This window comes from Impatiens glandulifera, chromosome 3 (genome assembly GCF_907164915.1).
Source record: "Impatiens glandulifera chromosome 3, dImpGla2.1, whole genome shotgun sequence".
Lineage (NCBI taxonomy): Eukaryota > Viridiplantae > Streptophyta > Magnoliopsida > Ericales > Balsaminaceae > Impatiens > Impatiens glandulifera.
This window is the reverse complement of record NC_061864.1, coordinates 60,343,755-60,370,325: the sequence shown is the minus strand read 5'-3', so window position 1 is coordinate 60,370,325 and position 26,571 is coordinate 60,343,755. Positions and strand designations below refer to the sequence as shown.

At 29.4% G+C, this 26,571-nt stretch overlaps 2 protein-coding genes and 2 non-coding genes across 4 annotated transcripts; 3 read left to right on the top strand and 1 right to left on the bottom strand.

Annotated features, from left to right (window-relative positions):
* The first annotated feature begins 206 nt into the window (after positions 1 to 206).
* Positions 207 to 290, top strand: TRNAL-CAA. The gene has a single exon. It is a non-coding gene; the product is annotated as a tRNA-Leu (tRNA).
* A 2,656-nt stretch (positions 291 to 2,946) lies between these two features.
* TRNAL-CAA lies at positions 2,947 to 3,030 on the top strand. Its single transcript has one exon. It is a non-coding gene; the product is annotated as a tRNA-Leu (tRNA).
* Positions 3,031 to 9,148: 6,118 nt separating this feature from the next.
* On the top strand, positions 9,149 to 20,688 carry LOC124929576 (L-arabinokinase). Its single transcript, XM_047469978.1, has 29 exons — positions 9,149 to 9,493; positions 9,757 to 9,864; positions 9,934 to 10,002; positions 10,164 to 10,247; positions 10,638 to 10,714; positions 10,850 to 10,916; positions 11,615 to 11,672; positions 11,767 to 11,834; positions 11,920 to 11,982; positions 12,839 to 12,892; positions 13,005 to 13,107; positions 13,195 to 13,304; positions 13,404 to 13,523; positions 13,657 to 13,713; positions 13,866 to 14,044; positions 14,144 to 14,312; positions 14,407 to 14,490; positions 15,939 to 16,064; positions 16,212 to 16,342; positions 16,420 to 16,501; positions 17,124 to 17,211; positions 18,352 to 18,395; positions 18,470 to 18,565; positions 18,649 to 18,725; positions 19,210 to 19,410; positions 19,492 to 19,657; positions 19,736 to 19,807; positions 20,100 to 20,303; positions 20,397 to 20,688. The coding sequence occupies exons 1-29, from the start codon at positions 9,386 to 9,388 to the stop codon at positions 20,523 to 20,525; spliced, it is 2,994 nt and encodes a 997-aa protein (XP_047325934.1). The 5' UTR covers positions 9,149 to 9,385; the 3' UTR covers positions 20,526 to 20,688.
* A 255-nt stretch (positions 20,689 to 20,943) lies between these two features.
* Positions 20,944 to 25,378, bottom strand: LOC124930546 (probable LRR receptor-like serine/threonine-protein kinase At4g31250). Its single transcript, XM_047470880.1, has 3 exons — positions 24,733 to 25,378; positions 22,095 to 22,709; positions 20,944 to 21,641 (listed from the first exon to the last, which is right to left on the bottom strand). Exons 1-3 carry the CDS (start codon positions 25,376 to 25,378, stop codon positions 20,944 to 20,946), a joined length of 1,959 nt encoding a protein of 652 aa, XP_047326836.1.
* Between the last annotated feature and the right edge of the window lie 1,193 nt (positions 25,379 to 26,571).

Sequence of the window (26,571 nt, the reverse complement as noted above, 5' to 3'; positions counted from 1 at the left end):
TAATTATATTTATGTCTCTCATCAGTTAAAAATTTAGATTTATATGAAATAAATATTAAATTGATATTATTTCCGAGTTCAATTAATTGGAAGAGATGTTTTTTAAATGAGAAAAATATATCAAGCAAAAATAAATGGGTGTTTTTTTTTATATCTTATCCTTTAATATTTATAATTCAAACATATAAAATACAAAATAAACAAAAGTCAGGATGGCCGAGTGGTCTAAGGCGCCAGACTCAAGTTCTGGTCCACTAACGTGGGCGTGGGTTCAAACCCCACTTCTGACAAATCTTTTTTTTTTCAAAAAATTAAAAATATTTCTTACTTAATAAAATTTGAAACAAAGTAGGTAATACAAACACAAAATGCATTACTTTTTATTGAAACATGAATAAATACTACAAAAAATAATGATTGACTAGTTAATCTTAGAGTGAAATTCAAAGTCTAAAATATTTGTTTGATTTCTTTGAAAATAGAACAAGTAATAATTTCAGTTTTATAAGCTCATAACATTTGTTTATTATCTTTTCATTTATTCAAAAAATAATATTTCGACTAGTTATAATCAGCTCACTTATGAGTTAATAGCTAGTCTGAAAAACAAAGAAAGTAAATATTGAATATTTGTGCTTCAATAAACCTTTTATTTAGAATGGATAATCTGCCTTTGCATGGGCTTATTCATGTCTCTTTCCAAATATTAATGATTCGAATTATTAAGCTTGTCTTTGATTTGCTGGTATAGTATAGTGATTCTGAGATTTATCTTTGATTCAAATTCGATCAGTTCGGTTTCGAATTGGTTACAAAAATCGAAGAAATTGAATTGAGAATTTGAATCATTCGAAAACCGAATTGATGAACACTCCTAAATGAAACGGTGTCAAAATAATTTATACTAAATATTTTGAACGATAATTAAATTATCTTTGACCAAGGTTGATAGACAATGACAAAAAAAATGTCCCACAAAGTGAACCGAACAATTTACATATGACCAAAATAGTTACAAATTTATACAAATCATTATTGAATGTCAAGATCTTTTATATGAAAGATCAATAACTTTTTATTAAAAAAATGAAAAAACTTTTAATCTAATTATTTAAGATATGTAAATCAATAGATTCTGAATTTTTCTTCTTTTAGTTTTTGTACCATTAAAAAAATCAATATAGTAAACTGACAAACCCAAAGCCATACAAAATGTAATAGAGAAAAAAAAACATAAAAAAATATATTTATAGCATGTTTCAATAATGTTATAGTTTAGTTTTATATAAATAGATAATTATGTGATGGTGTAGTCTATTATACATATAATAAATTTTGGTTGATTTTTTTTTATGTTAACTGAATTTATAATTAAATTATTTGAATTTCTTAATTGTATAATACAAATTTAATGTTTATCTACTAAACTAAAATTAAAACTCCTTAAATTATTAATTAGGTAATATACATTTTACTAATAAATAATTATTGATTACATATCTTTAATCTATCGTTATCTTATTCTTATCTGTTGAGATGATATTTCTTATAAGGAAAAGTTTGGTTGGAATTTGTATTATTTTATTGAGAAAAGTATAATAAATTATTTAGATTGAATCAATATTTTATAAATAATAATTTTTTTATCACAAAAGTAACTCAAATATATTTAGTTTATTTATTTTAAAAAACATTTTACCTAAATAATCAAAACAATTCACTTATTACACATAAGGAAATATTTTATTAAAAAACTGAAATCAAACAAGTTTCAGGTAGTCCACATCAAACAAGTGAGAAAACTTTGGAGATCTCTATTGATATTAAAATGAGAAATCTTTAATAAATAAATTTATGTGATTATCTTTTCAGGATAGCTGAACTGAAATTATTACGTAACTTCATATATATATATATATTTTAATTTTTTTATATTTTTTAAAATATCAATTCAATATAATATAAATATACAGGAGTAAAGTCTTAAAGTGGTTTTGAAAAAGAAGAAGGAGAAATATGTTAAGACTTAAGAGTTAAAAGTGGACAATTGGAGTGAGATATTAGGGATAGCTAGTGGCTTACATAATTTAATATATAATAAAAATATAAATATTTAATTATATATATAATTAAATAATAAAAATAATTATGTTTTCGAGTTCAAACCCTAACTCGAAAATCAAATAAAAAACAATTTGAATTCAAAATAATTTAAAATTTGATTTGAAAACAAAATAGTAAATTCAACTCTAAGTTAGAGTGGTCCGGTGGGTTAATTACTTACTCGACGTAACAAAAAAAACAACATTCTCCCCCACTTATTTCATTTTAAGTTTGGGGCTCTACCTTACATTAAATTATCATTCTACCATTTAATTGCATTAGCGAGGCAAATGTCAGATGACAATATCTATCTTCCTCCATTTTCTAGATGAACTAGGCCTCTAATTTGCCACACATTTCATTTTTGATGTTCAAGATTGTAGGGTTTATGCTTTGAGGGAGATTGCAGTTGGGAAGCACTTTAACAAGTGTGTTGTACTTATATGTTAAGATTTGGAGTATATGCCTTACATAGACTAATATGTATAAGATAATTTCCTACAAGTTATTGCCAATTAATGTTGATAATAGTTTGTTTAGAACTAGTTTTCTATTATTCTTTTTTTTATATAATACTAGGTATATACAAATTATTCTTAAAGAGTTGAGAGTCTTTAACAAAAATTATGAAGTTTTAAAGTAGGAGATTAAAAAATGAATCTATACTAGGTAATTTGATACATATATTGGTCTCGATTATATTTATGTTTCTCACTATATAAAAATTTAGATTTATATGAAATAAATATTAAATAGATAACATTTCCAATGTTCAATTAAGTAGAAGAGATGTTATCCTTTAATGCTGCTACTTGTTATATATAAAATACAAAATTAACAAAAGTCAGGATGGCCGAGTGGTCCAAGGCGCCAGACTCAAGTTCTGGTCCACTAACGTGGGCGTGGGTTCAAACCCCACTTCTGACAATTATTTTTTTAAAAAATATGTTGGAAAAAAATATGTTTTCCAATATGAGAGTATCATATTTGTTTTGAGATAGCAGTGGCCATTAACATAATCTTCTTAAACCATAAAAGTTATACTTATTTCTGAATTGAAATATAATTAATTTAAATAATCGTTATAGATAATATCATCTTTAAAAAGAAATAGTAATGCACATTGTAAACTTGAAAAAGAAAAGAAAGAGTTTTGTCCTCTAGAACTTTTTTTTTCTAACATTAAAACAAGTTTTTTTAGTTACCATAACCTACCAAGTTTATGATTGTTGATTCTTATTGAATGACTATTTAGATATTCTTTGACCAATGTATAATATTTTCAAATTAAAATATGTCTACCAAAAGTGGGTTAATTTCAAAATTAGAGATAACAAAGGTCCTTTATGTAGGCAAAGATTCTTAATTGTCAAACCCCATTTCTGACAAAAATATTATTTTTATTTTTAAAATCTTTCTGATAGTGGTGACCATTAACATAATCTTCTTAAACCATAAAATTGTTTGACTAATGTAAAATATGTCTACTAAAAATGGGTTAATTTAAAATGAGAGATAACAAAGATACTTTATCTAGGCAAAGATTCTTAATTACACAATACAAATTTAATATTGCATAACCTTCTCTTTTCTTTTGTTGAAAAAAAGTTTTCAAGTTAGAAAAAAGAAAATAATTCTTTTTTAGTTTTAATAAAAAAAAAATATGTTAGCACAAGGGTGTCTCGTTTGTGTTTTTATTTGATGCGCTATTTTATTTAGCTGGATCGAAGTTTTATACAAAAAAAAAATTGTGATTTGAATAAACACTAAATCTTCGGTGGATTGTTTGTTGCTCATGTCCTCAAATCATGTTGCTGATGTTTTCTCGAGTCAGTGTTCGTCTCATTTTTAGTAATAAATGATAATATATTATCGGATCTTGTTATCTTGAGTTGTTTTTCATATTTACAATAATGAGATATTTGATTTGGTCTTTTATTTGGAGATCCTTTTACGTAAAATTTCTTATGGGTTGTACGAGCTTTTATTATTTAGGATCTCTCATAATATTTGGTAAAAACTCTTTCAATATTGTTTCATTGGTTAGTTCGTCTTATTCTACTTCTCGTTTAAGAACTCAATGAGTTCATTCTTTGAGTGACAATCAACAAATTGCTTCATTAGATCTTTTATATTGACAATTTTAATTTTATAATTTTTTCTTACAATTTATTAGTTTAATATCTTGATTATTATATTGATTTTATAGACTTTTATTTTGTATTATATGCTAACTAATTTCTTATAGCTAACTTCAACTAAAATTAATTTTTAAATTTAATGTTTATCTACCAACTAAATTGAAACTCCTTAAATTATTAATTTGGTAATATATATTTTTTAATAAATAAATATTGATTATATTTCTTTAATTGATCGTTATCGGTTGAGATGATATTTCTGGCTAGGTTTGGTTTGTATTTGTATTATTTTATTGAGAAAATTATAATAAATTATTTAGATTGAATCATTATTCCGTAAACTTTATAATATCTTTAGTTTATTCTTTATACTATTTTAAAAATATTTTACCTAAATAATCAAAACAAATCACTAATAAATATTTAAAGGAATTTTGTTTTTTAACTCAAATTAAACAAGTAAACAAGTTTTAGGTAATCCACATCATAGTGAGAAAATTTTGGAGATCTCTATTGAAAGAGAAATCTTTAATATCTCTATTGAAACTAGCATTTATCCCCTGCATTTGCACGAGTAATAATATAAAAAATAGTGAAAAAAATTACAGATAACATTTTTAATTTTATTTTTAACCGTTTTAAGTTTATGGGTGGGTCAACCCACAATCCGAACCAAGTATCTATTTACTCAACATCATTATATATTAGTTAGTTAAAAAGTTGAACTTATATTAATATTAAAATGTCCCGCGTTTATCAAATTTGGTGTTAAATTTAAAATATAAAGTCTTTGTAGCTTAGTTGGTTAAAAAGTTGTACTTGTTTTGTTAGGTTGGAAGTTCGAAACATACCTCTAGCATTTTTAATTTTATTTTTAACCGTTTTAAATTTAAAAACGGGTCAACCCACAATCCGACCCAAATATCCAAATTAACCACAGCTCTCGACCCGGCAATCCGGACACTTTAAATATAAAGTCTTTGTAGCCTAGTTGGTTAAAGAGTTGTACTTGTTTTGTTAGGTTGCAAGTTCGAAACATACCTCTAACATTTTTAATTTTATTTTTAACCGTTTTAAATTTAAAAACGGGTCAACCCACAATCCGACCCAAGTATCCAAATTAACCACAGCTCTCGACCCGGCAATCCGGACACTTTAAAAATTAAGCATCATTATATATATATAGATTAGTTAGTTAAAAAGTTGAACTTATATTAATATTAAAACGTCCCGCGTTTATCAAATTTGGTGTTGAATTTAAAATATAAAGTCTTTGTAGCCTAGTTGGTTAAAGAGTTATACTTGTTTTGTTAGGTTGCAAGTTCGAAACATACCTCTAGCATTTTTAATTTTATTTTTAACCGTTTTAAATTTAAAAACGGGTCAACCCACAATCCGACCCAAGTATCCAAATTAACCACAGCTCTCGACCCGGAAATCCGGACACTTTAAAAATTAAGCATCATTATATATATATATAGATTAGTTAGTTAAAAAGTTGAACTTATATTAATATTAAAACGTCCCGCGTTTATCAAATTTGGTGTTGAATTTAAAATATAAAGTCTTTGTAGCCTAGTCGGTTAAAGAGTTGTACTTGTTTTGTTAGGTTGCAAGTTCGAAACATACCTCTAGCATTTTTAATTTTATTTTTAACCGTTTTAAATTTAAAAACGGGTCAACCCACAATCCGACCCAAGTATCCAAATTAACCACAGCTCTCGACCCGGCAATCCGGACACTTTAAAAATTAAGCATCATTATATATATATAGATTAGTTAGTTAAAAAGTTGAACTTATATTAATATTAAAACGTCCCGCGTTTATCAAATTTGGTGTTGAATTTAAAATATAAAGTCTTTGTAGCCTAGTCGGTTAAAGAGTTGTACTTGTTTTGTTAGGTTGCAAGTTCGAAACATACCTCTAACATTTTTAATTTTATTTTTAACCGTTTTAAATTTAAAAACGGGTCAACCCACAATCCGACCCAACTATCCAAATTAACCACAGCTCTCGACCCGGCAATCCGGACACTTTAAAAATTAAGCATCATTATATATATATAGATTAGTTAGTTAAAAAGTTGAACTTATATTAATATTAAAACGTCCCGCGTTTATCAAATTTGGTGTTGAATTTAAAATATAAAGTCTTTGTAGCCTAGTCGGTTAAAGAGTTGTACTTGTTTTGTTAGGTTGCAAGTTCGAAACATACCTCTAACATTTTTAATTTTATTTTTAACCGTTTTAAATTTAAAAACGGGTCAACCCACAATCCGACCCAAGTATCCAAATTAACCACAGCTCTCGACCCGGCAATCCGGACACTTTAAAAATTAAGCATCATTATATATATATAGATTAGTTAGTTAAAAAGTTGAACTTATATTAATATAAAAACGTCCCGCGTTTATCAAATTTGGTGTTGAATTTAAAATATAAAGTCTTTGTAGCCTAATTGGTTAAAGAGTTGTACTTGTTTTGTTAGGTTGCAAGTTCGAAACATACCTCTAACATTTTTAATTTTATTTTTAACCGTTTTAAATTTAAAAATGGGTCAACCCACAATCCGACCCAAGTATCCAAATTAACCACAGCTCTCGACCCGGCAATCCGGACACTTTAAAAATTAAGCATCATTATATATATATAGATTAGTTAGTTAAAAAGTTGAACTTATATTAATATTAAAACGTCCCGCGTTTATCAAATTTGGTGTTGAATTTAAAATATAAAGTCTTTCTAGCCTAGTTGGTTAAAGAGTTGTATTTGTTTTGTTAGGTTGCAAGTTCGAAACATACCTCTAGCATTTTTAATTTTATTTTTAACCGTTTTAAATTTAAAAATGGGTCAACCCACAATCCGACCCAAGTATCCAAATTAACCACAACTCTCGACCCGGCAATCCGGACACTTTAAAAATTAAGCATCATTATATATATATAGATGAGAAATCTTTAATAATTTTCTGTGATTATCTTTTTTTAGAGCTTGTTTGATAGTTTTTTTAGAAATTACTTCTCTATCACATATATTATTAAATTGTTCATATATATTAAAGATGATAAAATCGTTTTTATATAAAAAAGTCACAAAAACATAAAAATAATAAAAAACTATAACTTACTTCGTCTACTTTCTAAAACAAAACTTCGAAAATATTATAATAATAACATTATAATGATACTCATCAGACAATTACGATAATTGAAAGTTTAACTATTCATCACAATTTCCATACCCCACTAGAAAATAATCAAGATGTTAATCATCACATTATTATCATTATAACACTATCAAATCACTAATTTCATTAATTAAAATACTAAAATACTCCTACTTTATTTTTATTAAATTTAATTTTTAAATAAAAAATATTTTAATAATTAAATTATTTAAAAATTAAAACAATTTAATTATTTATAATACAATATTTTTTGACAAAATTCAAACAAAAATTAAAATAATCAAAATCAAACAAACAAGCTCTTAGCTAATTTGATCTTGCTTATTTTGTTTTAAAAAATTGGATTAAAAAAAACATTTTAATAAAAAAATAGTTTTTTTTATGTATATATTACTAAAATAATAAAATATTTAAATATAAAATAATTTAGTATTTTATTTAATGAATTAAATAATTTAGTATTTTATTTATTGAATTAAAAAAATTTAATGAACTAAAAATATAAGATTTAATAGTTAATTTTTGGATAAAATTATTTAGGGATAGTTTGATTCAGCTTATTGACGCCAGCTTATCTGACGCCAACTTATCCAGATATGTTTGATATGATCTTAGCTTATTTAATTGTTAAGCTTGGGTAGGTTGGGTAGGTTTGATTCAGCTTATACGTCCAACTTATTTATTTTTTTTATATTTATAATATATTATTTAATAATTAATATTATATATTAATAAATTATTTCAATTAAAAAATATTATATATTTGAAAATAAATTATATTAATATATTATTTTTATAAATTTTTGTTAATATATTATTTTAAATATTAATAAATAACTTAAATTAAAAAATAATATATTTTTAAATAAATGATATGAATATATATTATTTTTATAAATATATAATTTCAAATATATTTAATATAAATATGATATAAAAAATATATAAATAAAAATAATAAATAAAAATATATTTAAATGTATGTTTTTTTATTATAATAATTTTATATAAATATATAAAAATATATGGAATAAATGAAAGAGAATGAATAAAATGATTAGATGGAGATTAAATTGATGAAAGAAATGAATAAAATAATTAGAAGTGAATGAAATAGATGAGAGAGAATGATTAAAAAAATATTTAAATTTGATGAGAGAGAAAAACACAGAGATTATAAATTTATAATCTTAAACGCTAAGAAGAGAGATAGAGAGAAATTTGAGTTTAAACATAAACGTGTGTTTAATTATAATTTTTTGTGTGAGTTAATTACGCAAAGTTACTGTAACAACAGCTTATTACGTAAACGAACCCTTAATAACTCGTAAGACACCAATTATATGGTTGTTTAAATTATTATGGAATATTTAAAATATTTGATATTTTATCCAAATTAAAATAATTTATATCATTTTTTTTTTCAAATATTTAAGTTAGTTGAGTTATTTTCTCTTTAAATAATATTTGTTAAAATGTTAAAAATTAAGTTACTTTAAAAGATAGAGTATTGATAATAGAGGAGAAATATATTTTTTTTCTTTTAACCAATGAGATTATATTGACACGTCATCCCTCCCAAATTCGAAAAAAAAAAAAAAGTTATTTAAAGTTAATATTTGTTATATTTTAGTATAAATTTAAAATTTATTAATTTGTTCTTGTTAGGAAAGATTCTATTGATTACCTGCTTATTTAGATAAAGAAGAGAGAGAAAGAAACAGATTATCCCATCAAGTTGACGTGAAGAATCAGACCTTGAACGAACTGTGAAACGTCAAAATTCCGGCGAGAAAACCGTTTCCCCCCATACTTTTCCGGTAAGATTCACATTATATATATATAAATGTATATAATCAGGAAGTGAAGAAAACAGAGTTGAATTGAAGGACGTGATTTTCACTGCTGCCGGCGATAAACTGATAGTAGAGAGAAGATTTGAACTCAGAGAGTGATGATGATTGAAGACGAAGGCAATCAGGTCTCATCTTCAAACAAGCATCTCGTCTTTGCTTATTATGTTACCGGTCATGGATTCGGCCATGCCACGCGTGTTGTTGAGGTTTATCTCTCTCTCTTTCTCTCTATCTCTCTATCTATCTGTGTCTGCATTCCGTGGAAATAGGAAATTCATCTCTTCTAAGTGAAGTTGACTCTTGATTAATTGACGATGATATAATATTGTAGATTCTGATGATTAGGACTGATTATAATTATATTTTGTATTCTAACTAGGTTATATTTGAATCTGATACTCGGAAAATTTTGCTGTATCATAATTAAACGGACTTAGGGTTGAAAATTTGAAATGTTATTCTGTTTTAGGTGGTTCGTCATCTCATTGATGGCGGACATGATGTGCATGTGGTAACTGGCGCACCTGATTTCGTCTTCACTACAGAAATTCAGTCTTCTCAACTATTTCTTCGCAAGGTCTGTTAATTTGTTTATATTAACCGTGTATCTGATCATTATATAAGAGTTATGTTTAATGGAATACAGCTAGTTCTGGATTGTGGAGCTGTTCAGGCGGATGCTTTGACAGTGGATCGTCTTGCCTCTTTGGAGAAGGTATTGTTAAAGCTGAAACTATATGAATTGTTATATGCAGGATATATACGGATCTTTTGATTGATTTAAGTCGGCCTTTAACTCAGTTTTCTGGAGTGATATTCTCTTTTTTGTTCTTTGTTTGGCATTCTTTTTTCATTAGTTCTCTTTTGGTGAACCAGTACTCAGAAACAGCTGTGGTACCTCGCGATTCTATTTTGGCGACTGAAGTAGAGTGGTTGAACTCCATCAAGGCTGACTTGGTGGTAATGTCTTGTTGTCCTCTTTCCTAGATGTCTGGTTATCATTTTTCTTTTCATTCCCAGTTACTAGTTATTCATGTTCCATTAATATTTACAGTCTCAATTGATAATTTTCCAGTTATGGGTTCTTTATGCTATTTTATTTTTCTTCAATTTGAGATATACTCAATACTCATGTTTCTGTTATTTTATTCATGTTCCATTAATATTTACAGTCTCAATTGATTATCATTTTTCTTTTCATTCCCAGTTACTAGTTATTCATGTTCCATTAATATTTACAGTCTCAATTGATAATTTTCCAGTTATGGGTTCTTTATGCTATTTTATTTTTCTTCAATTTGAGATATACTCAATACTCATATTTCTGTTATTTAATTCTCCTTGGAGTAGGTCTCAGATGTTGTGCCAGTTGCATGCCGTGCAGCAGCTGATGCTGGAATTCGTGCTGTTTGTGTCACCAATTTTAGGTCATATGTCCTTCTAAATCTCATGTTTGCTTGATCTCATATTCTAATTTTAGGTTATTTTTCCTTTTCTTTTTGTTAAATTAATCTGGTCTTGGCCTATTTTATTCATGTTCTTATTTCCTCTTCTTTCTACAGTTGGGACTTCATATATGCAGAGTACGTAATGGCCGCCGGTTATCATCATAGATCGATTGTTTGGCAGGTGAACATATCTATTTCTTTTAATACTATTGTCATGTGGCCTTACTTTGTATTTGTGCTGAGGATTTCCTTTTTCATTTGACTTTGACCTTTTTCAGTTTCATGTGTTATTCTGGTGTTCTATTGCTTCATGTTGACCCAAATTTAATTCATTGTACAGTAATATTCATTGTACAGTATTTTTTTAAAATCAAATTTAGATTTGTCATTTCATTTGAAACCCAAATGCACATGTGAAGTAAGTTTTTCTAACAACTACTCCAATTGGCTCTTGTGTGTTTGGGATGAAAATCCTCTTGAAGATGATGAGTTTGGTGGAATGCTTGTTTTGTATTGCAATTGAATTGTTGGAAGTATTTCCTTTTCAGTTCTTTTGATTTGGGGCACTTTTCAGTTTACCAGTAGTAATATGTATAGTTTTCTTTTTTTGTTTTGTTGTTTCTGGGTTTCATCATAACCTTTGATGTTGGGTGCCTTGTTTTTGCTCGGTTATTCTTGAGTTTTAACATGGGAACATTGTGGTTTTAAAAAGGAAATGCACATGTAAAATATTGATTATCTGACATGGTGTGTATGTGAAACTCTTACAATTTTATTTTTAGTTATATCTTAATAATTAATCTTACACTCGTATATTACTAACATATAATTATGGGAATACTTGATTTGTATCAACATCTGATCTGATGGCTTGTACAGATCGCAGAGGATTATTCTCACTGTCAATTCCTCATCCGCCTTCCTGGATACTGCCCAAGTATGTTGACACAGCATGTCCTTTTTTAAATAGCTTCTTTGTAGGTATCAGATTGTTTCTCATGGTCAATATAAATTTCCATCTTGAATTGCAGTGCCTGCTTTTCGTGATGCAATAGATGTGCCTTTAGTTGTAAGGAGGTTGCACAAATCACGCAAAGAGGTCAACCTTGTTTACTCTTTCTTTTATAAACTTTACAATGAATATGGATGTTCAGTCTTCTTATGCAGTAACATCTACTTTTCAGGTGAGGGCAGAGCTAGGGATAAGTGAGGACGTGAAGCTACTTATTCTGAATTTTGGTGGACAGGTAAGCATAATTGTTATTTTGAGCTTACCATCTAATTTGTTGGTGAACGCTTATGACAGAAGGTGAATTATTTATAATGGGAATTGGGTGTTAATTTGTTTGATCAGGGGTTATTTCGAAATAATCTGTTTTAATTTTTTTGAAAATATATTTTTTGATAAAACAAAGGGTTATTTGGGTCAAATGACTAAATTATTTTTATTATTTAATATTTAAATGTTGTAAAAGAAACAATGATATTTTGGTATTTTAGTTGATGATTTGATGGAAGAAAGGATTGGTGATGGGATGTTGGATTATCAAACAAAATAATCCACACCTAACAAGGCCTAAATTGCTAACAATTGCTTCCAAACTTTTTCCCCAAGGCCTACATGCAAACTGATTAGGGTTTCTTGTTCTTTGTAATGTTTTGAAAATAAATTCATGACCTAACATCAACTTATTAGTTTATGCAATAAGCTGTTGCTGATTCAAATGAATCCATTCTTACCAGGTCTTTCAATCTATATGCTCCAATTATAATTTTTTTTACTTTCTTTTCTTTTTACATCAGTTTGTAGTTTTCCAATTTATTTCATGTGCATATGCCATCTCTAATTTCACAATTATTTGAAATTAGTAGAAAAATACATTTTGGCCATTTAATTTCTTAAAGTAGAGGCCCGGACATGTTTGTGATACATTTGAAAGGGGAATTCAGCTTCAAGTTGACCTTAGTTCACTTGAGAACCTTGGTTTGGAGATTGATCTTTTTGTGTTTTTCCTTTATTTTGAGGTTTTCTATTGTTTGTGTACCTCATGTTGATTTAGTCGTTACAACCTACATCATAACACCATCTAATATATTTTGCAGCCTGCTGGTTGGAAGTTGAAGGAGGATTACTTACCTTCTGGATGGCTTTGCTTGGTAAGTTATTGGACATATCTTCTGGATTCTGGATTTTCTTGGAAGGCAATTGCTCTATGTAGTCATTTTTCTTTTGGTTCTTAAGTTAATATACATGATATGAACCATTCAGGTGTGTGGTGCTCCTGACAATCATGATCTTCCCTCTAATTTCAGAGGTCTGGCAAAAGATTCCTACACTCCTGATCTTATTGCTGCATCTGACTGCATGCTTGGTAAGCCAATTTGTGATTAGATTGAGGGAAAAAGATAAAACACACAATTAAAGATCAACCTTCATTTATTTGTTTTTCTATCTTCAGGAAAAATTGGATATGGCACTGTAAGTGAAGCATTGGCGTTTAAGTTACCCTTTGTCTTTGTACGTAGAGATTATTTCAACGAGGAGCCGTTTTTGCGAAACATGCTGGAGGTACAATTTTATGGATACAATCCTATTGTTACTATTTGTAAGATTATCAATGTTATATTGTTCTATTATCATGAAGCTGCATACTTTCTGTCAAATCAGTCTTATCAGAGTGGAGTTGAGATGATTAGAAGAGACTTGCTAACTGGTCAGTGGAAAGCTTATCTTGAACGTGCACTTTGTCTGAAACCGTGTTATAAAGGAGGCATTAATGGTGGCGAGGTATCATATTCCTTTTCAACTTTCATGTTGTTTGCCAAACTCATCATTTATAAACTTATTAGCCTAACCTTGATAATAATTTTCTCCATATCTATCTTGCTTACTGGTTTTGTTCTACAACTTACATTATCAGATAGTTGCTCACATTTTACAAGATACAGCTGTTGGGAAGAAGTATTCTACAAACAAGGTTTGCCATGTTACTTGGTTTTGGTATTCCATTTTATTGTTGCTTGTATGTCCAATGTTCACTGGATCAACACTCTCAGTATCAACACTCAACACTTATTTTTCAGTTTTATCAAATCGGCCCTCAATTTGATTCTAATAGTTCTCTTGCAGCTTAGTGGGGCACGGAGATTGCGGGATGCTATAGTTCTCGGGTTTCAATTGCAGAGAGTCCCCGGGCGAGATCTTAGCATACCTGACTGGTACTCAAATGCTGAAAGTGAATTTGGTCTTCGAACTGGATCCCCAAATTCTGAGAGTGAGAATAAAAATAACAGCTTTCTTCCGGGCTCGTGAGTTTCTCTCTTTTCATACGTAGGTTTAATCTTATAATTGCCTTGTTTTAGTTAATTGATAACAAATTCATGTGCCTTTTGTTTACCATTTCATAGTTACACTGAAGATTTCGAAATTCTTCATGGAGATTTTCAAGGGCTTCCAGATACAGTTACTTTTTTGAAGAACTTGGCAGAACTTGATGTTGTCCATGATGCTGAAAAGAACTCTGAGAAGCTATGGATAAGGGAACGCATGGCTGCTGCTGGCATCTTCAATTGGGAGGTCTTTCTCGTTTGAACTTAATAAGAACTAGGGTTTTGAGATTTCTCAACAAGAACCGTTTATTAATTGATATTGTGAATGTTAATCGATTTAGGATGACATCATTGTGGCACGAGCACCTGGAAGACTTGATGTCATGGGAGGAATTGCAGACTATTCTGGAAGCCTTGTCTTGCAAGTAAGACTTCTCTACTTGTCTTTTTGTTAGATTTTTTTGAGATCCTTCTCTCTTTCTCTTTATTCTTACTCTAAGGAAGGTTTCAATTTTATCTTTCTCCCTCTTTTCCCTTGTGGAAACTAAGGCTCCACTTGAAAACACTTTTTATTTATGTTTTTTGTAAATATGATCCTCTTCTATCTTTTGGTGCCCATTAAGTGCAGTTATTTTCTTCATCAACTTGCATGTAACATGATTTTTCTATCTTTAGTTTTTACATGGTACGAGAGTTTTTGTTTACATAGTAAAGGGTGTCTTTTGCTGCCTTATCAATGACCTCTATAGCCAACGGTGGAGAGCTTCAATGCTGTAATTAGTTTTTGTTTTTCTTAGTGTTGTTTTTCACTTGGTCTTATTTCTTTAGTTGATTTTCAAATTTAGTTCTACATAATATAGAATCTCTTGACAAATTTTATTTGGAGGGCTACAAAATCCCATCTCTACCCTAGAATTCAAAGAGCTGATGCGAAATTGAAACTCAACAACTATTGATGAAGTGAGCAAGAGAGAAATTGTTGGAGAAGAAACCATTTGAGACATAAGTATAATTAGAGATGAAGCCTTAATGAATTTGAGACAAACACTACAGAGTAGAAAAATAGATCATTGTTACTGTTGAAGCATATAATAATTTATGTTATGCTGCAAACCGAATTCAGTCATAAAATTTGTTAACTTGTGTTTGAGGGGTGTTGGAATATGAGACGTGGTAAATTTTAGGATTATAATTTTTCTTTAGTTTTCTACAAAGTTCTTATATGATCATCTTTGTAGTTATAATTCTAGCTTTTTGCTAATATATTCGTTTTATTATAAATCTCTCAGATGCTTAGGATTATAATTTTTCTTTAATTTTCTACAAAGTTCTTATGTGCTCATCTTTCTAGTTATAATTCTGGTTTCTTGCTAATATTTTTTGTAGTTTTCTACAAAGTTCAGAAAAAACATAACAATAAATAAGAAAACAACGTAAGAATTTTAAATGCCAATAAGATAAAAAAATTCTCATCCCGTACAAGCCCCTCTTTTTCGGATTGAGGCGAACACGTGTAACCTAAATCCTTTGAGACGCTTGTATCCATAACTTTTTCCTTCGAAAACTCTTCTATTTATTTCTTTCCAGATTGTCCACCACATGACGAGGAGAATTGGTTTCCAGTCGTCCGCGATTTTCTTATATGCTCATCTTTCTAGTTATAATTCTAGCTTTTTGCTAATATGTTATGTTGCAAACCGAATTTGATCATAAAATTTGCTTACTTATGTTTGTGGGGGTGTGGGAGTATGAGACTTGAAAATTCTTAGGATTATAACTTTTCTTTAGTTTTCTACAAAGTTCTTATGTGCTCATCTTTGTAGTTATATTCTAGTTTTTTGCTAATATATTCGTCTTATTATAAATCTCTCAGATGCCAATTAGAGAGGCATGCCATGTGGCTCTCCAAAGGAACCATCCAAGTAAACATAGGCTCTGGAAGCATGCCCAGGCTCGGCAGGATGCCAAGGAACTAGGTCCAACCCCTGTGCTGCAAATTGTATGTGTCTTTACAATTTTTGATGTCTTATTGATCTCTTAAGTTTTCTATCTAAGTATAAATATAATAGAAGAGAAAGAATGGGTTGAGTTGAGTTGAGAAAGAAGGGCTTGCATTGACATATTTATCTGGTTTTATGTATGGCAGGTATCATATGGATCAGAATTGAGCAATCGCAGTCCCACATTCGACATGGACTTATCTGACTTTCTGGAGGATGGGAAGCCAATCTCCTATAAGAAGGCAAGGCAATATTTTGCTCAAGATTCATCGCAGAAGTGGGTTTACTCCCCCTCCTCTTCTTTCTCTAACTTTCAGTTTCGTGATTTTATGTACTGATAAATTGCTTCTTAAGATGGGCTGCATACGTTGCTGGGACGATTCTTGTTTTAATGACAGAGCTTGGGGTTCGGTTTGAGGACAGTCTCAGCTTACTGGTACATATGTTATTTTGTTGATTTTTTTTTTCAGAGAAAACTTACTGGTACATTCACTTTCCTATCTGTTCAATGTTTTTGATAAAGGTATATCCAAAGACCAACCACTTTATTGGGCTGTTTTGGTACACCATTTTTTCTTGTTGATCATGATGTGGAAAATTATACACTGGTTATGTTTTCCAAACACTATGATTTAAGAAATAATTTGTAGCATGATCTGAGTAAGATCCAGAAAAAAAATACGAAATAAAGCAAAAGATATACTATAATTTGGATCATCGTGGAAAAAGTATTTTTATACCAAATGAAGCAACAAAAATACATTATAATCTATCATGATCCACACAAAAATATATACCAAACGAAAAGAAAATCACTTTCAGTATAACTTTGGTGATTTTCCTATAGGATTGAGATTTTGATAGATATTATCTGATTCCAATCCGTTTGCAATATTTTTTTAGATGGTCTTTTGTTATTGTCAAATTACTTACAATTTCCATTAGCCTGATACCAGGAGTTATATAGTTACATTCAATTCTATAATATTGAGATTGTTCTTAATTGAATCTCTTTTCAACTAGTTTTAAAGGCTCATTTATCTTCATGAAACATATAGGTTTCTTCAGCTGTTCCAGAAGGAAAAGGAGTGTCATCTTCTGCCTCTGTGGAGGTTGCAAGCATGTCTGCCATTGCTGCTGCCCATGGTAATTCCAATATTTACTTCTACAGTTCCTCACTTGGGAACGCATGGCGTGTAGGCATTTGTTTTCAAAGTTTTTCATGTTGATCATCCTTTGATCATAATGATCTAGAAAATAATATGATCATGATCCAAAAATATAATCTGATCATGATCCAAAATATAATCTGTTCATGATCGGGAAAGAATCTCTATACCAAATAAAATAGAAAAATTACACTATGTTTTGGATCATCATCAAGCAAATAATTTATGTACCAAATCAAGCAAAAGAAATTTCACTATAATATAGATCATGATTAAAACAAATCTTGTATCAAATGGAAAAATAAAACTCACTTTCAATTTTAAATTTGACGATTCTCCAATGAGACCGTGATTGTGACAAAGAAAATGATAGTTTCCAAATAGGCTGAATATGAAACAAATATTTTTTCTTTCTTGCACTATTGCCACTCAATGATAGTTTCCAAATAGGTTGTGACAAAGAAAATGATAGTTTCCAAATAGGCTTAATCTAGCAGTTGATGTCTGAGGAACCTTATGAACTCCATATTTTGGCAAGGGTAAAAATTGAGAGCGCAGATAGGCCACTCAATGCCACTAATACAAAGGCAACATCAGGAAAAGAAACTTCCACAACATTGTTAAACATCGTTACATATCATTCCTTTAAAAAGATGATAAAGAAGCAACAAATATACTTTTGATTCTATCCTTGTTGAGGGCATTCCTTCGATTTCTTTTAACCCAGGTGGTCCACCAAAAAGCTATCATAATCATTCTCTAGTCCTTTTGAGTTTGACAGTCCTCATCCAATAAAACTCCCTAGTTGATCTAGGCATAACCCATCTTGCCTAAAACATCTTCCAGATTCAGTCCAAAAGTTGTCTATTTCTTCTAGAACATCTCAAGAACTCCATTGCTTCTAGCATATTCAGTCTAATAGTTCGTCTCAGGATAAGGTCACTAAATTGTCCCTTTTTTTCCTTAATTTTTTTGTGAAAAGAAATTTAAACCTTGTATTAATAATGAAATAGATTTACAGAATTCTTAACGAGATGCTGAACATGCTCAGTTCTCATTTGAAAACGCAAAATATACATCATAAGTTTTATCCACTAAATTGTCCTATATTGTGCAGGACTGGAGATTTGTCCAAGAGATATAGCCTTGCTCTGCCAAAAGGTCTTAACCTCACTTGTAGTTTTTGTGACATATCATTTACATTCTTCATTAGTGGCTCAAAATGATTTTGACAGGTTGAGAATCATATTGTTGGGGCTCCTTGTGGCATAATGGATCAAATGACTTCAGCTTGTGGCGAGGCCAATAAGCTTATGGCTATGATATGCCAGGTATATTTTTTTGGGATGGACACGACAATCTTTGTTTGGTTTTCCATTTATATCTCAAATTATGCTTGTGATATAAATTGCAGCCTGCTGAGATTGTAGGGCTAGTGGATATTCCCAATCACGTTCGAGTCTGGGGCATTGATTCCGGAATAAGGCACAGGTAATTGAGTACTTGTAACAGATCTAGGGTTTATAAGAGAAATGAGATGAGTAAGAGAATAATATGGATGAAAATGGAATAGTCTAAGTTAGAGAGAAGAAACAGTTTGTCTTTCAACATATAACATCTGATGCATTTACCCTAGCAACTTCCTATACTTATAATAAAACTAACAATGTGTAATTAACTATAATTCTTCTACTAATTGCTATGTCCGGTCCATGAGATCAGGCCCATTACAGTACTCTTCTGTTACGGTTTGTAAATAGTAGGGTATAGTTGGGGTATGACTGTGAATATAGTAAATGGCATGATTGCAAATAGCATTTGAAAACACTTATCATTAATTTAGAGACAAATTCAAAAATCTATTTTGTTTTTGTATCTGGAAAACTGATCTAGATTCAAAAACAAAAATAAGCATTTCCAAATGGGGCATCGCTGTTAATACTGATCTTGGACTTGATTGGCGTTTCTTTAACAGTGTTGGTGGTGCAGACTATGGTTCAGTAAGAATAGGAACCTTTATGGGCCGAAAGATGATAAAATCTTTTGCGACTAAGGTGATATCACAGTTAACATCAAGTGAAAATGCAAACAACGATGAATTGGAAGAGGGGGGTTGTATTAAACTGCTTGAAACCGATGCATCATTAGATTACTTGTGTAACTTGTCTCCTCACAGGTATAAAGGCTGTTGGACATTATTTTAATTAACTACTTTATTTCCATCAACCATGAATTGACCTAACGTATCATTTTGTAGATATGAAAATATTTACTCAAAGGTTCTACCAGATTCAGTCACGGGTGAGATGTTTATGGAGAAATACGATGATCACAATGATCCAGTAACTGTCATCGACGGTAAACGTACATATGGACTTAAAGCAGCCACTAAACATCCAATTTACGAGAACTTTAGAGTCAAGGTTTGAACAATTATTTCACATTTTTTTTGTAGCCTCTATTCCAAGAGAACCGAATTTTGAAACTCTTTTGATGTATAGGCCTTCAAAGCTCTCTTAACGTCGGCTGCTTCAGAGGAACAACTCACTACACTTGGAGAATTATTGTATCAGGTTGGCATTTCTCAACATTCATACGAAATATATATATATACTTTTTCTCATGGTATTAAATTAGAAGTAGATGAATATGAAAACTAAACAATGACAATGATTGATAATGGAAATGAGAACTAAACTAAAAATAGGCTCACTACTCCGATTCTATGTTTTCAGATCAATTTTCTTCTCATATTTCTCATTTCTTTCCTTTTTTAGCCTTTGTATTGAATGTGCGTTACAACATTATTCATACAAACTTTAATAATTATAAGAAAATATGAATTTTGTGTTGCTTGTTTGGCAGTGTCACTACAGTTATGGTGATTGTGGGCTAGGATCAGATGGAACAGACCGCCTTGTCCAGCTGGTTCAGGAATTGCAGCACCAAACAAGACCTATTGGCGACGATGGAACTTTATATGGAGCAAAAATAACCGGAGGAGGATCAGGGGGAACAGTATGTGTGATTGGCCGGAATTGTCTGAAGAGCAGCGAAGATATTATCGAGGTAAAATTTTAACTTATCTGTTTTCAGTAAAAAGCAAAAACAGTTTCTGGTAATAACATATGTTTTATTATTATGCAAATATACAAATTGTAGATACAACAAAGATACAAAGCTGCGACGGGGTACTTGCCGTTCATATTCGAGGGCTCGTCACCGGGTTCTGGTAAATTCGGATACCTTAGAATTCGTCGGAACTCCATACCAAACAATCGTCTAAGCTGAAAGATTACAGATTTATTATTTATCTAGCAGTATTATTATTATTATTACTACTACTTATTTTAAACTTATTGCAACAAATGACCAAAGAATTACTGGTAATTTTGTGTTGACATTTTGCCGAATTCTCATTCATATGAAATTAATAAATAGTCACACTTTCATATTAGACAAACTCATAAATAAGCTCTTATGTAAACTCTTTATAAAATTGACTTATTTATTAGTTTACTCAAAGGAAAACATAGAAACCGAATTGAAATTTTGATTTGTTGGATCAAATAACCGACAAATTAATAAATGAAAAATTGAATAAAGAGTAAACAACTTAAGTTCAAAATCACAATATGTTTGAAAAGCAATATCAATTGCCACATCAAAATGGGTAACAAAATAAAATGAGTATCCCCTGAAATGTCATCTAATAATTGAAAACCATCACTTTTGTAGATTCATCTTCCTTATGAGTCATATTATTGTAAATATAACTAGAAGAGTAAGAATCACCTTCACTTCCATAATTAGAAGAATCAAACTCATGATCACTTGTATCTTTTTCCTTAACCTCTTCAATCTTCTCCAAAGCAAACCCTAATTCCCATCTCTTCTCCACATCCCATTCACAACAACACATCCCAATCTTCAATAGCCTCAACATCTCAACCTCTCCATCTTTCGTTCCCTTCATACCCGACTCGAACACTTCCCCGGTCCACTCTTCCTTAACCACTTCGTCCACCCACGCTGCCAGGTCAGCGTGGACACCTCGTCCCTGTTTGAGGTAGTTGGCGGGGAATCTCCCCGTTAACACCTCCAGGATGAGAATCCCTAGGCTCCATACATCTGTCTTGCGACTAGGGCCATGGCTAGCCGACTCTGGGGATTTGTAGGCAACCGTGAATTGTTGGGCGTGATCCTTGTTGATCACCGGATCGAGGGCGTAGTCGGATAGGATGGGCTCGAACTTGAAGTTGAGAAGGACGTTTGATGACTTGAGGTGGCCGTGAGGGAGTGTTTGGTTTGGAAACTCTTTGTGGAGGTGGAAAAGACCTCTTGCTACTCCTTTTATGATTTTCAAACGGGTTGGCCAATCAAGTCCTGCTTGCCTATCTCTATAACCTTCATGTTTTTTCATGCATGCATAAAGTTTAGTTTTTTTTATCATACTAACAAAAGTAAAATAATAAATATACCCATATGCTAATAGAAGATCTAAAAATAAAATAAAAGAGATGAGTACAATCGTCTCAAAGAATTTACGTTACACGCGCTCGTTTCAATATGAAAAAAGGGCTAGTACGGGGTAATAATTTTTCGATCTTATTTAAAACTCTTAGATTGTTTCCTTATTTATTGTTTTGTTTTTTTTCTTCTCCTTTGTAATGTTTAAATGCATCTTACTCTAAACCCAAAAAAAAGATTCTAAAATATAACGGACAAAGGATAGTAAATGCAATCCCCGTTCGAATCAGCCCCATCATCATGTTTAAAAGCAACCAATTATCTAAACCAAATTTATTATGATTTATGATGCATCACATAAAAAATGAAAGATGGGAGAAGGAAACTTACCATGGAGATGGCTAGCCAAGCTTCCATTCTCAGCAAACATAGAAATGAGGAGTTTCTCTTCTTTCCTATAGTAAAAAGCTATGAGAGGAAGCAAATTAGGATGTGAGAGCCTCCCCAACTTCTTCATGTATTGATGAAACTCTTCCTTCCTACAATTTCCCATTTGCTTAAATCTCTTCACCACCACGGTTCGCCCATTGAACAATGTCGCTTTGTATGATGACCCGAAGCTCCCACTTCCAAGAATCTCGGCTGAGGCCGACAACAACTCCCCTAAATCAAACACATCTTCCTCTCGAGTCTCGTTCCTCACAAAGTAGAGCTTACCATGATGATCACCTTTCTCATATGTCTCTTGGCTATGGTCATGATGAACCAATCCACGACGACGACTAATCCACTTGTTACAACCTTTCACTTCTACACTATTCTCTTCGTTTCCCACTTCGCCCTCGGCCACCTTAGATCTTCGCTTGCGAAAGATAAGGAAGGCCGCGATTAAGGCGATTGTAATGATTACGGCTACTATGATGAGAATGACTATTAGGAGTAATTTGGAAATTGGTTTCTTCTTGCATTGGTTTTGTAGAGGTTTACCACATAGATTCGGGTTTCCTGTTTAGAAACAATATTATAAGAAATAGTTAATGTTAATACAAAAGGTTTTTTAAGATGTATTCAAAATAACCACATCACTAATCACATAATCATATTAATGTTTCTCAAAATAGTCATTACTCATTCCAACATATACACCAAAAAGAATATATTTGAGTTGACATTAGAAATTATAATTTCAATTCAAATAGATAATTATAATATGCAGTAATTACAAAAAATAAAAGGTGTGATGCTATTTTAAGTGATAAGAGTCTTGAATTAATTTAACACTAAGAAAATCATGACAATAATAAGATGTTTAATCAAAATAACCATGGTAACGAAGAAAAAAAAAATCGATAATCCAATTTGATACATCTTATATATATGGTTTGTTTTTATCAATATTTTTGAATAATTGACTATATACAAAGTTATATATTATATGTTTTTAACTAAAATCATATTAATTAATTCAATCAAATAAAATAAAATTAAGAGTAAACATTTATTGATTATATAATAACGGGCCAATTAGTGAAGTCTATTATATATACTAGCAAATAATAATAAATGACTTAAAAATAAACTTTTTTAATATGCCAAAGGGTAAACAATAATTAAAGACAAAGATTCTCAACTCAAAAAAGATAGTTAGGTTGCTAAACAAATATAGTAGTATATAATTCATGAACAACATTACTTTCATATTTAAAACAAAAATGTAATAAAATATTAGTTAAAACATAACTAAACAAATGTTATTCGCCTTAATAGTTTTGATTATATTTATCAAAATAATTATCCCCCACATCTCAACATTAGTATATTTTAAACTTAATCAATTTTAAATATAAAATAGTGGTTAACACTTGTTTTATTCTTAAAACCCTAATTCAACATTAAAACAAAATTTAATTATAAATGAGGAATGTTGGAATTTAATAATAAATAAAATATATATATGACAACGTGCGTTCTACTACTAAGAAATCTTTGTTAATGTTAAGTTTAAAGAAAGAATATTTATATTATAAAGATAGTAAGTGAGCTGTAAAGAAAACAAAATAATATTGTATATATTTTCATTTATTAAATATATCAATAATAATTATAAAAGTTATCTAGAATATTTCTTTTTGATCGGTTAAGATTATTAATGAAATCCTTGTATCCTCTTAAAAAAGAAATAAATAATAAAAATGCGTTATAATTTATTAAATTCTTCAAAATATAATTTTAAAAAAATACTTCAAAATAAATTATATGTTAAAATGCTTGAAGCTTTTAATTGGTTAAATTTATCTAGGAATAAGTAAACTACTATTCTATTATCAATAACTTTATTTTTTTTTTATCAAAAATATATTTTATTATAATTAATAAAAGACTCTTATTTTATTTATATCATATTTTAAAATATTAAATATTAGGAATATTTTATTCATTTTATAACAAAAAAAAATAAAATTTTCGATTAAAATCATTCTTGGTATTGTACTCTAAATAGTATTATTAACAAATTTAAAATATAATTTTTAAAAGCAATTTTTTTTATCAATAAAAAACAATTATTGTTTAATTAATCTATTCTCATCGTAGTAACTGTTTTTATCATTTAAAAAAATATATTAACTAAATAATTTATAATCTAATAAATTAAATATTAATATAATTCTGATTTTATATAAACATGAACTATAAATATTAGTATCATCATAAATTGATAAACTTGTCTTAAAAGACTAGTTTAATTCTCAAAATACAAATAACAATATTCTTAAGATAAAATTGTAATTTTTTAAAAGTATTTTTAAGACTAAAAGAAATTTACCGTCATCGAATACATTTCAGCTTAAATTTAAAGTGTTTTAGTTAAGTGAAATTCGAAAAATATCTTTGTTATTTTAGAAACCATTCTTACACATAAGTTATCTATTCCTATTAAAAACTTCATATTTTTTTCTAGTGAACACTATAAATCATTTGAAAAAAATCGGAAAAACATAAATCTTTTGAGAATGTTTAGTAGACTTACCCGAAAAAAAGTTTGGATCCATATCTTTCATACTCTTAGGAATCGAACCTTCAAATCTATTATTTTGAAATCTCAATGAAATTTCCTTAGCCATAAAATCCGGAATTTTCCCATCAAATTGATTATCATCAACTCTAATCTCCACCACTTTCTTTAACTCCACTAATGAATTCGGTATCTTCCCCCAAAACCGATTATGATCCAAATAAACTCTCCTTAAAGAATTCATCCCATAAAAAGTCTCATCGGAAATCTCGCCGGAAAATTCATTATAAGACAAGAAAACACCACGAATGCCTTCAATTCTAGCCACCGGAGGAATTGACCCATTGAAATTGTTATTGATAAAACTCAAAGTTTTCAATCCTTTTAGCTTTGATAGCGAGTCCATGTCGATTTTACCCTCGAGATTCATGTTCTCGAGTTTTAAACCGACAAGAGCTCCGTTTACGCAACGGATGCCTTTCCAATTTGAGATGTTACCGTTGCAAAGATTGATGGTGTTTTTGTTCCAAGTGGTTAAGGCGGCGGCGGCGGCGTTTGATAGAGAGGATTTGAAGTTGAGAAGGGCGTTTATTTGGTCGGAATTTGAATCGGAGATGATTGTGGGGGATAGAATTAGGAAATGGAGGATGATTATGATCATTTTCATGATGAGGATTTTTTTTTATGAATCAATGAAAGATTGGATTTTTTGAAAATGGGTAATTGATGTTGAATGAGGAATCACAAGCTACATACATAAGAAGGGAATGGGGGATGCTTGTTTATTAGGAAATAATCAATTTATTAGAAAATAATATTGTTTGATGAGATTGGATTATTTAATTTGAATCAAATTGCATATTTCATATTTTAAGAACAATTTTTTATTTTTATTTTTTATTCTAGTCTTTTTATTTTTATGTTTTTTTATTTTTTATAATAGACCCTAATAACACAATATTTTATCACTTATAATAATTAGATTAAATTAAAGTTAAATAATATATATTTATGAGTACAAATATAACCATTTTTTTTAAGAGAAATTATATAAAACACTTTTATACCGTACCTACATAATTTGACAATAAAGAGAAAATATATATTGAAAAAAATACAAGAGAAAAAATATTTTTTCTTTTTTTCAAATAAAGTAGGTACGATATAAAAATGTTGTATATATCATTTCTATTTTTTTAAATAATACAAATGTTCATTTCAAGCTCATGTTCTTGTCGTGTCCAAAAAAAAATGTATTTTGTATCAAAATGAGATACTACAAAGAGATTTGTACGAAAATTAGAAAATTTAATCTTAAAGATAAATAATCCATAAGGTCGTTATTTCACTTTTAAAATTTGAAAATGTATTAGCATGAATATAGTTGTTTATTTATAATTTGTTATTTCTAATGAAATGAATTATGAATACTTTTAAAAATGATGATTCTTAAGCTTAGATGCATGAAAACTGTTTCCAACTTTTGTTTATTCCATTTTTTTTTTTATATTATATGTTACATTCATTTTTTTCTTTATCTACTAAAGTATTAAAAAAATTCAAAAAGAAAAACATTCATTTCAAAATTCTTAATGAGAATCGAATTTGATAATATATTTTTAATTGGTATTTTAAATAATTTATGGAAGAATTTGTAAGCTTAGTGAGATGTTAAATTACCCATATCAAACTAAGCCCATGGCCGGTTCTTTTGCTTTGTTTTTTCATTTGCTAAGCTGTCTCTTCTTCTTCTTTGGTATTGGGGTATCCTCAATATTATTTGTCCTATATCTTATCTTAAGCTTATATGTCATTAAAATTTTAATTTAATTATGGTTATCAAAAGTTCATTCT

What these genes read in the sequence shown, in the direction of transcription:
- LOC124929576 (XM_047469978.1), top strand. Translation starts at nt 9,386, where the DNA reads ATGATGATTGAAGACGAAGGCAATCAGGTCTCATCTTCAAACAAGCAT. An exon ending in ATAGATCGATTGTTTGGCAG is followed by an intron (nt 10,917 to 11,614) that starts GTGAACATATCT and finishes TGGCTTGTACAG; the next exon opens with ATCGCAGAGGATTATTCTCA. An exon ending in TGCATCTGACTGCATGCTTG is followed by an intron (nt 13,108 to 13,194) that starts GTAAGCCAATTT and finishes TTCTATCTTCAG; the next exon opens with GAAAAATTGGATATGGCACT.
- LOC124930546 (XM_047470880.1), bottom strand. Translation starts at nt 25,378, where the DNA reads ATGATCATAATCATCCTCCATTTCCTAATTCTATCCCCCACAATCATC. An exon ending in GGATCCAAACTTTTTTTCGG is followed by an intron (nt 22,710 to 24,732) that starts GTAAGTCTACTA and finishes GTTTCTAAACAG; the next exon opens with GAAACCCGAATCTATGTGGT. An exon ending in CTTGGCTAGCCATCTCCATG is followed by an intron (nt 21,642 to 22,094) that starts GTAAGTTTCCTT and finishes AAAAACATGAAG; the next exon opens with GTTATAGAGATAGGCAAGCA.